The sequence below is a fragment of the Megalobrama amblycephala genome, linkage group LG7 (assembly GCF_018812025.1).
Source record: "Megalobrama amblycephala isolate DHTTF-2021 linkage group LG7, ASM1881202v1, whole genome shotgun sequence".
Taxonomy (NCBI): Eukaryota; Metazoa; Chordata; class Actinopteri; order Cypriniformes; family Xenocyprididae; genus Megalobrama; species Megalobrama amblycephala.
Window position 1 is genome coordinate 39,806,846 of NC_063050.1, and position 14,325 is coordinate 39,821,170.

A 14,325-nucleotide genomic window follows, 5' to 3' on the forward strand; every position below is an offset into this window, starting at 1 on the left:
AATGACTTAAGGAGACATTTAATTTAATATGTAATCTTGTACTATAGTAGCCTATGCATGCACAGGAGAGAAATGACAAAAAATAAATAAATAAAATAAAATAGGCCTACTTATACCACTGTGCAGGGTTCAAAAAATCTAAAGGCTTTAAGGGATAATTGTAAATACTGAGGTTTTTAGTGAATTAATATTTTGGCTCTCATTTAAATAATAATAATAATAATAATAATTATTATTATTATTATTATTATTAAAGGATAACAACAATAAGTCTTATTATTTTATATTATTTATTTACTGTAATATTATAAATAGCTCTTTATTTAACCCTTTAGAATATTATATAAACATTTTAAATTCCGTGATTTCTGTTTTTTGCCATGTCATGACTCATGCATTCCCCATGTTCAATATCATTCTATATGAGAAAACACTTTTTGGGTTTGCCCCCCATTGGCAGGAACTGGAGATACAGCAAGGCTATATATAAACGTGCATCTTCCTCTCTGAACTCTAAGACTGTGACAAAACAAAAATATATGCCTATTTTTAAATTATATTTTAAAAAAATCCTTCTATCATTCTGGATAAAGTTACTCCTGTAGGATTTAGGAGGATTTTACATGGTATTCCCCTTTGTTACTTGCGTGCGTTTAAAATCCAGGTAATAAAAACTACAAGTCCCGCAAAGCGATTGTGTGGCCTCTGGTTGGAGGCGATTGTAGCCAATCAAAGCGCTCAGCAGAACTGATGCGATAAGAGCATCTTCCATCATGGCGGTGGTATTCAAGGGATTCCCATTCAACCTGCCGTTTGCATCCATATTGCTGATTCTGCTGCTATGTCTTCAGTCTGGAGGAGGTCAGAAGAAAAAAGAGGTACTGATGCATTCATGAAGCTACCTTTCACGGCACCCAGTGATGCTGATTTCTGTCAAAGTCCTACAGTGTACGTGTCCAACTCTAACATCTATATTACACGGCGGTAGGCACAGTTAAATGACCTAGAGACGATTATATCATAGGAAGAACAGGAAGCTGCTCTAATATTAACATATGTATTTTTTGCATGAATGTTCTAGCAGAATCTGCCTCTTGCGTTTTATCCTCGCGGGTGCCCGTTCCGTTGTGATTGTGAACGTAGTCGAGTGCGCGTGTCCGTGTGACGCTGTCCTTATAGTTATAAATAAATAATAAATCTAATCATTCTAATTGAACATTAAACACTTACAATAATTAATATTTGAAAAATTAGGGCTATTTATGTCACATACATGTGTTTTATTCATTCATTAATTTAAATTAACTGCGTTATTTAAAGGTGCCCTAGATTCAAAAATTGAATTTACCTTGGCATAGTTACATAACAAGAGTTCAGTACATGGAAAAGACATACAGTGAGTCTCAAACCCCATTGTTTCCTCCTTCTTATATAAATCTCATTTGTTTAAACGACCTCCGAAGAACAGGCGAATCTCAACATAACACCGACTGTTACGTAACAATTTCATTCTTTATAAATCTCTCCAACAGTGTAGCATTAGCCGTTAGCCATGGAGGACAGCCTCAAATTCACTCAGAATAAAACTTTAACATCCAAATAAATACTTTACTCACATAATTCGAAGCATGCATACAGCGTGCATGACGAACATCTTGTAAAGATCCATTTGAGGGTTATATTAGCTGTGTGAACTTTGTAAATGCGCTGTAATATAGTCGACAGCTCATGTGGCAGGGAGCGCGCGATTTAAGGTGGCAGCGCCGAGTGTAAATCAGTGCATTGTTAATGATGCCCCAAAATAGGCAGTTAAAAAAATTAATTTAAAAAAATCTATGGGGTATTTTGAGCTGAAACTTCACAGACACATTCAGGGGACACCTTAGACTTATATTACATCTTGTGAAAAAGCATTCTTGGGCACCTTTAAAAGCTTGTTTATTTAATGATTTTATTTGGAAATTAATTAATTTGAATGTAAGTCACATGGCTCTTCTAATAGTCCTATAATAATGATAATGGTAATCTACACAACTGAATTAACACTCAAGTTCTTCTATAACATTTATTTATTTATAATAAAATTAATTAACTCTTTACATATTGAGTGACATGGCTCTTGTAATATTCGTAATAGGGAGAGATCGGGGAGTGTTACAACCATACTCTGTAAAAAACAGGGGTCAGTTGTAAACTGTCAGTTTGACAAGTCAGAAAAAATCTGTGGTGATGTCATCAATATCATACACTCCCGTTACACTTTTGAGGTCACAGGAGAAATGGCATGTGACTGTGAGCAACATTGTACATTTTATGACACATTTGTACATTATTTATATATATATACTATATATATATATATATTTATATATATATATATAGTGCCTAGCAATCATTGTATTGTATTGTAGGTACAGTTATTTGACTTGCATAATCTAAAGTAGCATGAATGCAAAGCATAAAATTAAACTAACTTCAAACCCACATGCTAAAACAGTTAGCTAAGTTATGGCTGTTAAGGGTGGGGATAGTTGTAACAGTTCATTAAAAATGTTACAACCAACCCCTTATGATGATTCCAGTTATCAATCACACCCCGTTAAGACACAATTGCGTATTTTTTTGTTGCGTATTGAGGGATTTATGTGGTAAATGTGTTTCCATCATAGTTTATGTGCATGTCTTCTTATTGAATCAAAACATTATCGGCCTCAGTTGAGCACATTCAAATTTTTGTGCACATTTTTTGAATTTATGCGCATCTCTACGTTTCCATCCAGCGTTTTTTATGTGATATCCCAACATTCACATAAAATAGGTAGATGGCAGCATAGCTAGTTACTGGACCCTAAAGTGACAAGAATACTGTACAAACAAACACACACGGCAATTGTTTTTGTGCTAAAGTTTTGTCCAATATGTCATACGCAATACAATACGTTTTTTGTTACTTTAAATTGTTCACTTTATGCAAAACTGATTATTCTTTGTTCTTCAATAACATTCTTGCATAAATTTGGATAGCTAATTTGCTGAAATAAGATCCACACTATCTATTAGCTATCCCCAGCTAGTGTTACAACTCATCCCAGTATAGTGGGGTAGGTTGTAACAACAGAACTCTTTGTGTTTGACATTAACTCTGTGATTGTGTTGTACATGTCCAAGTGAGTTATATTTGTAGCAGACAAATGTGGCTACCATGAATCAAATTTTGGGAGATCTAGCACAAACAACCACTGAATTATCGATGCTCAAACAAAAGGTGTTACTTTCATCCCCGGTGTCCCCCTATTTGATCTATTTGATAAATATTAATTGTTAAATGAACCCAGATTTTCTTTTAACATCTCAAAAACACATTTACATTGAAGTATCAGGTTGATACTTATAATAGTTAATACTTAATATAGATGAATTAAATACTTGTTACTTTTTACCATACGTTAATGTAATAATTCTGAATTGGCATTCAAAGAAAACGCAGTGTTTCTGAATGTCAGGTGAACTGTTAGACAGAGTCTAGACAGTCTCTAGATATTTTCTCTCTTGAGAAAATATAATGTGTATTTGACCTTTTTCCTCTCACCTGCAGCAGAGGAGCAGGGAAATGATCATACTGGGCACAAATCAGGCAAAGTGGTGAAGCAGCAACTTTCCGCTTCTCCCTCCTGCATTTTTAAACTTGTTTCTTCATATTTTCTCTTCCTCTTTTGTCTTTTTCTCCCTCTCTTTCCTGCCCCGATGCTCTCCGGGTGCTGAGAAGGGCAGTATTTTGACTCCCTGTCTTTAAGCCTTCATATATCTGTTAAGGTTTGTGCTGCCCTCTACAAACGAGGGAGGAATATTGAAAATTGGGTAGGGGTGAATTTTTTTTCCCCCCTACTAGCTCAGCTACTCGTTCATTCATCATCACAGCCAAATTTTGTGTGTCTTGTATCTTGGCTTGACTAATGTGAAGAGGTAGAAAAAGATGGTGTAAGCAGTTTTGAGCTGCTTGAGTTGCAGAGTCTTTGTTTGCCTTTGTTTCCCCTTTGAGGTGTGCCTGAGGTGGACTCTTCTTTATAGGATTTAAAGATGACTTGCCGATTTATTTCTTCGCATTTTGTCCACTCTGAGGTCTAAAAACGCGCCGGCGCGTTTTGCAGGTTTTTTTTCACATTGCAGCAAAACAGACTTAAAATACTCTGTCATTTTTTGTCATAGAGACATAAGTAATACATCAATTGGAACTATAGAATATCTCCTTTTATTTGTATACACTCAGAGTAAAAACAAAATGTTGTGCTTTTTGTAAAATAAAGAAAACTAACATGATGCGTGATCTCTCATCTCCCTCTGAACGAAGTCCAATCTGATAGTTCTCAGAAAATGAAGTGTAACTTAGTGAATACTAATCACAAAAAATGCATACTTATGTCTAACAAAACGTTGAAATGTCAGGTTTTAAATCGTGCAAGTCAAATCGAAAACAAACATTCTGTGTTTATGTAATCTGTATGAAAAGAGAGCCATGTCAGAAGTCCGTGATTCAGCTCATTACCCACTAATGCGGCCACACCCACGGAGCCAGCGCTATTCACAGGCAAATTCAGAGACAACACATGCATTCATCATCTCAATCGTGTATTTATTGCCTTGAAAATTGTTTATCTGGATGAAAAAGCCATGGTTAGCGATCTCTGGAAGACATTCAGTAAATTCCTGTTTGTTTTCTTCTATTGATAAGTTTTAAGTGAGTTTTTGTTTCTTTAGCGCCCTCCGGCTGTAGTATGAATTGGTAAACACCATTCATGGAATATCGTCTTCTTCTTAGGTGAATTTGTGGACTAAAATGCACAGAGCGCCCTCCGACTGCAGTATGAATTGCAAACACCAGCGCTCATAGAGATAACAATGAATATTAAATAAAAAATAACTCCTCTGTATAGAAAATTGACATAAACATATGAGAATCCTATATTTCTCCAAATGTGCATGCTTTTAAACTAAAAGCCTATATTCAGACTCTTTGCATCACAGAAATACATTATATTTTAAAGTATAATATAAAACCATTATTTTATATTGTAATAAAATTTTTCTGTATGTTTCATATACCATGATGAGCTTGAGACATCACAGAAGTTTTTTTTCACAGCCTACCTGACTGAAATGCCTCATTAATATGCAAGTCTTTTCAGGTCATTACTATTCAATTCTTTTGTCTTCACAGGTGAGAATGAGCCATTATTCATGGAGATTCACGCCTCCTCGCATACCGTGTTTCTTGGCAAAAAGTGTCTTACAAAAACTAAATCAGTATATTGTTATAAATGAAAGAGTAGGCAGCATAATTTTTACATAATTTTGAAGCAAAAACTCTAGTCTACAACCTTCAATACCCAAAAGTCTTGTGAACACAGATTTAATATACTTTTATTGGCCTTATATCAGTGACTTAAGTTTTTTGTTTTTTCAGTAACTACGCATAAACGTTATTCCTTCAAAAACACAAACATGTACACACATGTTCCTCACATATTATGGTAGCCTAGTTTGTGCTGAATACAGTGTAATGGCACTTGTGTCATTAATATGTTTATGAACAACTGAAAAAAGCACAAATGTCAGGGCATGTCAAAACTTCTCCAGGCCCCAAATCAGCCTCAGACTCCAGAGGGTTAATATTCTTTTTTTTTTTTTTTTTTTTTTTTTTTTTTTCCAGATATTTTGGCATTGGCCACAGTAACTCTGCCTTCCTGGTCAAATAACGTAGTTGTGAATATATTGTGTTAATTTGGTCAATTTATATATAGGTCTCAATTGCTATAATTACATTTTGTTGTATATCTCAGCTTTATAATACGGTTAGTTCCTGTCCTTGATTCTGATTGGTCAATGGCTGTGTTTTATTCACAGTAAAACACGGCTATGACCGCTTCACCCAACGGTTCTGTGTATCACTACACAACACCCTTAGCAACCACTCTAAGCAACGTAAACTGTATGTTCTCAATTGATATTGTTCGTTGAAGCTTACTGTATTATGTACTGTAGAAGAGTGTTGTGAGGAAAAGATCGAGTGAGCGAGTTTATTACCTGCTTTCAGGTTTTCCCGTGACTGACAGCATTAGTCAAAGCATTTGTCAGTTGTGTCTTGTTCTGTGTTCACAACAATTCAGTCTTTTCAGTGTAAAAGTCTTCGCTACTGACTGACACACTCATAAAGACAGTCTTCGCCATCTAATGCCATAATAATGTAACTTCTGTTGCTGTTCATGGTCAGGGACTATTTTTTTCTGGCAGAAGGAAGACTTTTATTGAAAGTTTACTTCATGAAAGTTGCACTGATATAGGGCTGGACAATAATTCAATATCAATATATATCGAGATATAATTTTTTTCGATAACGGTGATATGATTTTTAAACAAATTTCCGGTATTTCGATATATACATTACAGCATCACTGACTTGAGGCGCAGCCGTTAGAAAGAGCAGAACGCGATTGGCTATTTGCGTGATGATGTACACCACAGAGACATGCAGCCACCAGCCTGCCAGTGCTCAACAGTTGTACGCTAAGATCAAACGCGAATGCGGCAAGTTTTACAAAATGAGTACACCTGATGCAAATGCGACGGAACAAGCTTCCACAACTTGATGAAAATATGTGTGCATAACTACACTGTGCTGGTTAATGTTTGGTGCAGGAGAATGTGTGAAATAAATAACTTTAAACACGGATACTTTATTCTGTATGAGCTATGTGTCACGTGGCTAGTGTTATTAAACTCATCGCGGAGCTCCGCGCTGAAACCGAGCATATGCGCGCTTTGCCTGTATATCATAAAAACAATCGTATTTTTCATGTGTTCGTATTCAAACTCCAGTTCTGACCGCATTGCGAGCAAAATACAAACAACACACGTGCTGTGCTGAGGTAAACAGCCTATGGCTTGCGTATTTGAACGCAGCTAGAGCAGGCAGAGGTGAATGAACAGCACTTTTGTGACATTTAAATTCTCCGCTGTAATGCGATCTCATGCGAACATATTTTCCATTTGTGCTGGTAGATTACAGCAAAACAATCCACTTCCGAGAGAAGTGATGCTTCCTCATGCATAATACTGCAATTATAATCTTATGCATACTATAGCGCAGTGATTGGATTAAATGAGCTTTATGTCATGAATATATATGTCGAGATTCGCTCGAAACGGTCTACGTCAGCATGTTCGACCATGCCCATACTTGGGCCGAAAGTACACGATTACGTCAGATTTTGTGATGTTGCTCCGACTCAGCTTTTCAAACAGGAAGACAGAAATCGCTATGAAAAATGCAAAAATAACTATTTTTCACTTATGAATAACATTAATGAGTACCTTTAGTGTTTTCAATGATGTGCAGCCTATACATATCTGTTTACATCTCAAAAAAAGTGTTTTGGGGTTTCATGACCCTTTAAGAATAATAAAATAGTTTAATGTTAAAGATATTAATATTACTAAAGTGAGTGAGTCTTATGTTTATTTTTATGTTTGTATGAAGGCTAAATACAAATAAAATTGAGGTTTTTATTTCTAAAATATTATATAGTTTTATAGGAAGAGATTTCATAGATTTGGCAAATTCATTTTTCAGACGTTTGTAGGTACAGACATCCGTTGTGGCCGTTCTTGGCAGTTTTTCTGAGGCTATTATATAGTTCATATCGATATCGGAATTATATTGTATCGACCGAAATTAAGAATTATATCGTGATATAAATTTTGGCCATATCGTCCAGCCCTACACTGATACATATTTTTGACTTTAATGTTTGTATTGTGTGGTAACCATTTTATAAAAGCAATAAGGTACTCAAGGCTAGTGCTGTATCGTGAATAAGTCACAGATGAAGGGATTGCAGGCAATTTGCGTTGTGCCTAACAACACCCTTCAGCCGTGACTTATTTATGATACAGCACAGCCTCTCGTACCTTATTGCTTACTTACATTTCGACCCTGTTGTCTGGTATCACCATCAATCAACCATGATAATCAACCACTATTGCCAATGTAATCTTTTTTTTTTTTTATATATACTTTTAAATCATAATGTACTGTATAATGTTAAATTCTAGAGTTGTTCATTTTCAATCATGATTTCTTCTTTTTGGGAATAACCACTATATATATATATATATATATATATATATATATATATATATATATATATATATATATATATATATATATATATATATATATATATATATATATATATAATATATGTGTGTGTGTGTTTATAAAAAAAAATCAATATAACCCAAAATAGGTTTCTCCTATGACTGTGTCCAACACTTGTTTGGTTTGTTTACTTTAGCAGCTGCTCTTAAATCAAATTCCCATAGGCTATGTTGAATCATTCAATGAGTCAAATGAATATTTGTGAAAGTTATTTTTGTCTGGATGTCATGCTCTGTTTGGTGTTACAGCATTCATGGTGGTTTTGCTTATGTATGGTAGATTTAGTGGTTTTGCATTTTTTTATTTTTTTTTTTTGTAGCAACAATTACCTGTGTTAAGAGACCCTTAATAATTCCTAACTATTTCTAGCCAATGCAGTTGTTACAAAATGTAATATAAGTAATATGTTTCTTTGTGATGTTTTCAGGTTAGGCTGTAGGTTAAATTCATTTATTACATTTATTGTAAATCACTACAGGTTGGTAAGATTGTTTTATTTTTTTTTAATAAGAAGTCTCTTATGCTCACCAAGTATGTCTTTATGTGTTAAAAAATACATTAAAAACCGAATTATTGAGAAATATTAATACAATAAAATAACTGTTTAGTAATTTAATATATTTTAAAATATAATTTATTTCTGTGATGGCAAAGCTGAATTGTCTGCATTATTACTCCAGTCTTCAGTGTCACATGACCCTTCAGAAATCATTCTGATATGCTGATTTGCTGCTTAAGGAACATTTCTTATGACTTTTATGTTGGGAAACTTTTGAGCTGTAGTGTATATATTTGTATTTGTATATTGGTATAAATTAAGTTAGAATAAAATAATTTCATAAATAAGATTAATTTACAGTAGCTATTGACAATAATTAGGTATAATTTAGATGAAAAGCTGCATGTTTAGTTTATTATAATGCTTGTTTATTGTTATGACAACAGTAGTTGATAATTATTTATAATTAGGTTAATATCTTCGCTAAATAGAATTTATATACTGCACAGAAATCAGTCAGTATTATTAAAACGGGTAAGCACTGTTTGAAGAATTAAAGAAAAAAAAAATGGATTCTGATTATCTGCTCGCAGTATCGCACTAATCAGACTTTTGGCTTAAATATAAATGGCACACTCAAAAAAATGGTTCAATGGGGTTCTATATAGAATCCTAGGGTTCTTGACTCAATTTTAAAGAACTCCTTATGCCAAAAAGGTTCTGTATAAGGAGAAATGTCTTAAATGATTGCATAATACTTTCATGTTTTATTTTGTTTCATTTGATAAAGTATGATTACAAGCTATTTAATTCATAAAATGTATTTGAAATAAAAAAATGTATTAAAATCAAAATGAATTCATTAGTGGTGTCAATCGATTAAAAAAATAACTAAATTAATCACACATTTTGTCTGATTAATCACGATTAATCGCAATTAAAAACACTTACGTTTTTTAATATTTTATAATATAATAATTTCACAGTTATTCTCCCAATTAATATAAAAACAACATAAAGACAATATATTTTAAATACTTGTTTAATGGCATTTTTTATGAATGACGGCCAGTATCACTGATACTAATACTGGTACTGATGTCTCAATGAAAATGATTTCCTGTCTAACAGGTAGGAAATATACAGAAATTGAATAAAGTTATCAAACAGTCTGCACTGCATAAATTATCAATTAAATATAGATGAATCCTTATTAAAGCTACAAAAGTTCTTTAGTCAAGAGCAGTGAGTAATTTTCTCTGTTACCTTTGTTCTTTGATTAACATAAATGACAGAGAGAAGTAGTGGCTGCTGTCACTTCAAAATCTGCCGCTGCTGCACATGACACGGATCTCACATGCGTTTCATTTTCTCACAACTCTTTACATTAATTAAAGACTTTTTCCCAGAACGCCTACTGCACCTTTATTTAACTCATTTAAAGGGTTATTTCACCCAAAAATGAAAATTCTGTCATTAATTACTTACCCTCATGCCGTTCCACACCCGTAAGACCTTCATTAATCTTCAGAACACAAATTAAGATATTTTAGTTGAAATCCGATGGCTCCGATGGCAGAATTTTCATTTTTGGGTGAACTAACCCTTTAAGACTGCTCTTATGAGGATACATGGCAAAACGGACAATTTGGTATAATTCTGTATGTTATTGTTCATTCAAGCGCCAAAGAGAACTCGATACTGGTGCGTGTCTTTCTGTGCGCTGTGTGCATCAAGACATGCACTCTTTTGTCTTATTGTGCTTGAATGGTTTAAAAGCATTTGCATGAATAAGGATGACAGAAAAAAACAGATGCTGCGTTAATTACGTTAAATATTAACGCGTTAAACTGAAAAAAAATTAATTGCATGTGTTAACACTTTAACATTGACAGTACTAGAATTAATTAAAACTAAATCCATAAAATGATCCAATGATGGTAACAAGGTGGTAAAAGGTTCTATATATGTAGCACCTGACAGAACCTTTTTTTCCTAAGAGTGCAGTATCAGCTAATACGGATTTGGTCACTGATATATTCTGCAGTTAGTTCTGCTACTTTTTCTCTATTGGACTTGCGGGATCCTCTGCTGTCTCTATTCCTCATATCTCTGGTACAACATTTCATGTAATATCTGCCGCAGGAATACTGTCCGGGCCCATGATCGCTCCATCCTGACTCTAGCAGCTGGAGCTGAAGAGCAGTGTGATCCCCTCTCCCTTCAGCTCTCAAACTGCAGCTCGACTCATTACTGCTCCGACTGGCACTGGGGCAAAAGGCTTGAAAGAGTTTATGTTCTGAAACAACTGAAATGTTTGAAGTCTTGAAGCCTCCCTCTCGCTGGGGTGAACAGTGCGAAGAGGGCCACCCTGCTGAGTGTTTGATGAAGGCAGTTTAATTCTAAAAGCTCAGAGGCATAATGATGCATACGTGTAGTCATCCATAGATAGGAAAAGCGCGTCATGCTGCTCTGCCTTTCTCATTCTTTCCTCTTTTCTCTGTTTCTTCTCGTTCTCGCTAACTTTTTTTTCCTCTCCCTATCGTGATGGACTGCTCTCGTGAAGCATTGATCTCTTGGATTGGAAACACGGTTTCAGTGCGCCGACCTGCATATATATACATTTCCATAATGAGTCTCAAGACTCAGCAAGATTCTAATTCTAAATACATCACGGCTCACTGCAAATTAATCTCTTTGAAATGATGATGTCTCCAGAGCATCAGGAGGTAGTTTTACATTATTTTTTTTAATTTTTTTATTTGTGGCCACTGTTATTGAAAGGGACACTAGAGGCAAAGTAGAGGAAAAGATTGGCTGAAGAGGAATGGATAAAATTATTGAGTTGGACTCGTACTCGTGTTGCCAGATTGAGCACTATGGCTCAACATATCAAAGGTCACAGCTCTGACATCATTTCCTGCTGAAGAATGATTGCATTCAAACAGGTTGTCAAATCCTGGGTAACATAATCCTTGCTGCCCTATTTATTTTTTTTTTTTTTTTTTTAAAGGTGCACTTTTAATTCATTAAGTTTAGCTAATTTTATGTTTAATTCAATGTGTTACTTGTCATTTCTTTTTGCAGTAGTACAAACAGTACTTTTTTTGTAAAATTTACTAGCAATTTCCATGTGAAAATTGTTTCATAGTAAATCCTACACCAAATGTTATTCAGTATACATGGAGTGGGTTGTGTCATGTGCTGCCATTTTGAGGTCACATGACCAGCTGAAAAACTAATTTTTTATCGATTTGAGGAGCTGAGAAGCCTTGTTTCCACTGAAATTCCCCGTAACAATTTGTCACAGGAACTTTTTTTCCCCCAGACCTGTTGCTGTCTGCATTTCCATCGTGGTCTAAAGTACTGTGAAGATTAGGCAAATAGTCCGGTGATGTAGGACTGTGCGCGACTTTCCAGTTGCCACTGGATCTCGTCCTCTGCATATAAGTTTAATAAAGCCTGAACCTCGTTGTCGGTCCATCTGTCATAATTTTTAAACTCCATTGTTGATTCGAATAGCAAACAACTCTTATTTCAGGCACTGCAAAAGATTTTTAAAAATGGTGGTTGAAATAAAATGCTGCGTGAAGTCAACCATTCAAAATTCTGTGTGAACCAATCAGCATGTTCAGCACCCAAGTCCCACCCCCAAGAGTTCCTGAACTTTGAAAAAGTACTACCTCATGAGCAGGGACTTTCTGAGGGGGACATTTGTACCTGGAACTTCATTTAAACCCTGATCCCTGCGGTCAAAAGACGCCAAGTACCACCCCAAAGTCCCTAGTTCCTGGGAAAAATGCCCTGCGGTAGAAACGTGGATTTAGTCTAGCATTTGTTGTCAAGTCATAGCCAGTTCTGCTATTCTAATGATGGACAAAACACATGTCCAAAATTCTCAGAAATTCGCTGGTCAAAAACCTCATAATTCCATTTGAAGTTTGGTTTTGGTAATATGTTAACAATATAATGACACATGCAAGTGTCTGACTACTGTATAAAGCCTCAATATCAACTTTGACATTGCAGTTTTTAATTATTTAAAAAAAAAAAACACCCCTGGTTTCACATACAAGGCTTAAGCTAGTCCTAGACTAAAATGCATGTTTGAGCTGTTTTAACTGAAAGCAACTTGCACTGACATATCTTAAAATAGGTCAGAGCATTGTTTTGTCTCAAGATGTACACCATTAATGTTTTTTTCTCTCTGGTATGTTTATAAAAGCTACTTAAATACCCTAATTGAACTAAGGCCTAATCCTGGCTTAGCCTAAACCTTGTCTGTGATACCGGGCCTCAGTGTTTTCTCTATTTCTTGGAAAGTAGTGCTTTTGGAGATACAAGGTTTTGCCTGACAGTGACAATATATTAATCATGGCTGACTGCTAATGGTGCATTTCTACAACAGCATCTGTATCTGAAAACATTTGCGTTTGCATAATGTGACATCCACACCATTAGGTGTCAGTGTAAGTCCAACATGAATGCTAGTATCTGTCAGTGACAGTGTAAGAGAAAAAAAAGTGCAGAATATCCTATTTCTCTGAAAAATAACAATTTTTTTTGTAAAAACAATGACAATTTTTGCAGTTGCGTTTGTTCTGCTGTTGATGCAGATTGTAAATGCTTCACCATTAACTTATTACAACAAAGCTTTTCATGCAGACTTTCAGTATTATCTCTACTTAACAGATATAGAACACTGGGTAAAAGCACAAAAGAGCGTGAACCCGTCACACATGTGCACGGCTGTCGCTCCCATGCCTGACTAGAGTGACAGCGAGTCGTGTTTAAGGCCCAGTATAGTGGATTTGCGAAATGATTTGTATTGTGCTTGAGAAGCATTACCAAAATGATTCTCCATGCCATCCAGACAAACGCAGGGCCCCAGCCGCTGGGAGGCTGTGATATATCAACATTAGACCCAGAGCCATTCCACATGCATTGCTTATAAAAATCATTCTGAATATTGAACAACTCAAGGTTGGCCTAGCCCTACAGACCCCGCATTCTTTTCTTCAACAGGCCATGCTAGCGTGGTCTGTTCTTTCACTTTGTTTTAAAATGCAAAATAAGGCTTTAAAAGATAAATAAACAAAAAAGAGCCATGAATATTTAGCAGACCCCGGGCCCCCTCTGGTCTCCACTCATGTCAGATCCAGGTCTGGCTCTGTAATTCCATTTCCCTTGTACGTTTTATTTAATATTCAAGAGATTTGTTGGCCATTTGTAACAAGTGCATTGATATTCTTCCCTTCTCACCATGGGAAATGGAAAAAAAATTGCACTAGCGGACAAGCGGTGTGTGTTCAATGCACTGCAATGTATAAATCATAAAAGTACACAGTATATAGGCAACACTGTAATTGTATTTTGTTAAAATTACAGTAAAAGTGGGCAGCTGTTGTGTGAACTTTACCATAAATATGCTTTCACAATTTTTCATTATCGGATAAATTTTAGAAACAATTCTATTTTCAGAAACAATGCTATTTAAACAAAATAGTTCTCTCAAAATGACAATTCTATCATCATTCAAATGTTGTTTCAAACCTGCGTGACTTACTTCTGTGGAACACAAATAGTGCATCCTGGAAAATCTTTTTAGTGT

At 35.1% G+C, this 14,325-nt stretch overlaps 1 protein-coding gene across 2 annotated transcripts in view; it reads left to right on the forward strand.

The window, feature by feature from the left end:
• The first annotated feature begins 725 nt into the window (after positions 1 to 725).
• The window catches only part of tusc3 (tumor suppressor candidate 3), a 108,059-nt gene continuing 94,459 nt past the window's right edge, over positions 726 to 14,325 (forward strand). The window contains exon 1 of one of the 2 annotated variants that reach the window (XM_048197426.1): positions 726 to 878. In XM_048197426.1, the coding sequence (XP_048053383.1) occupies positions 774 to 878 (105 nt within the window). In that variant the 5' untranslated portion in view covers positions 726 to 773. The remainder of the gene's footprint in view (positions 879 to 14,325) is intronic. The other variant, XM_048197427.1, reaches the window with a different exon arrangement.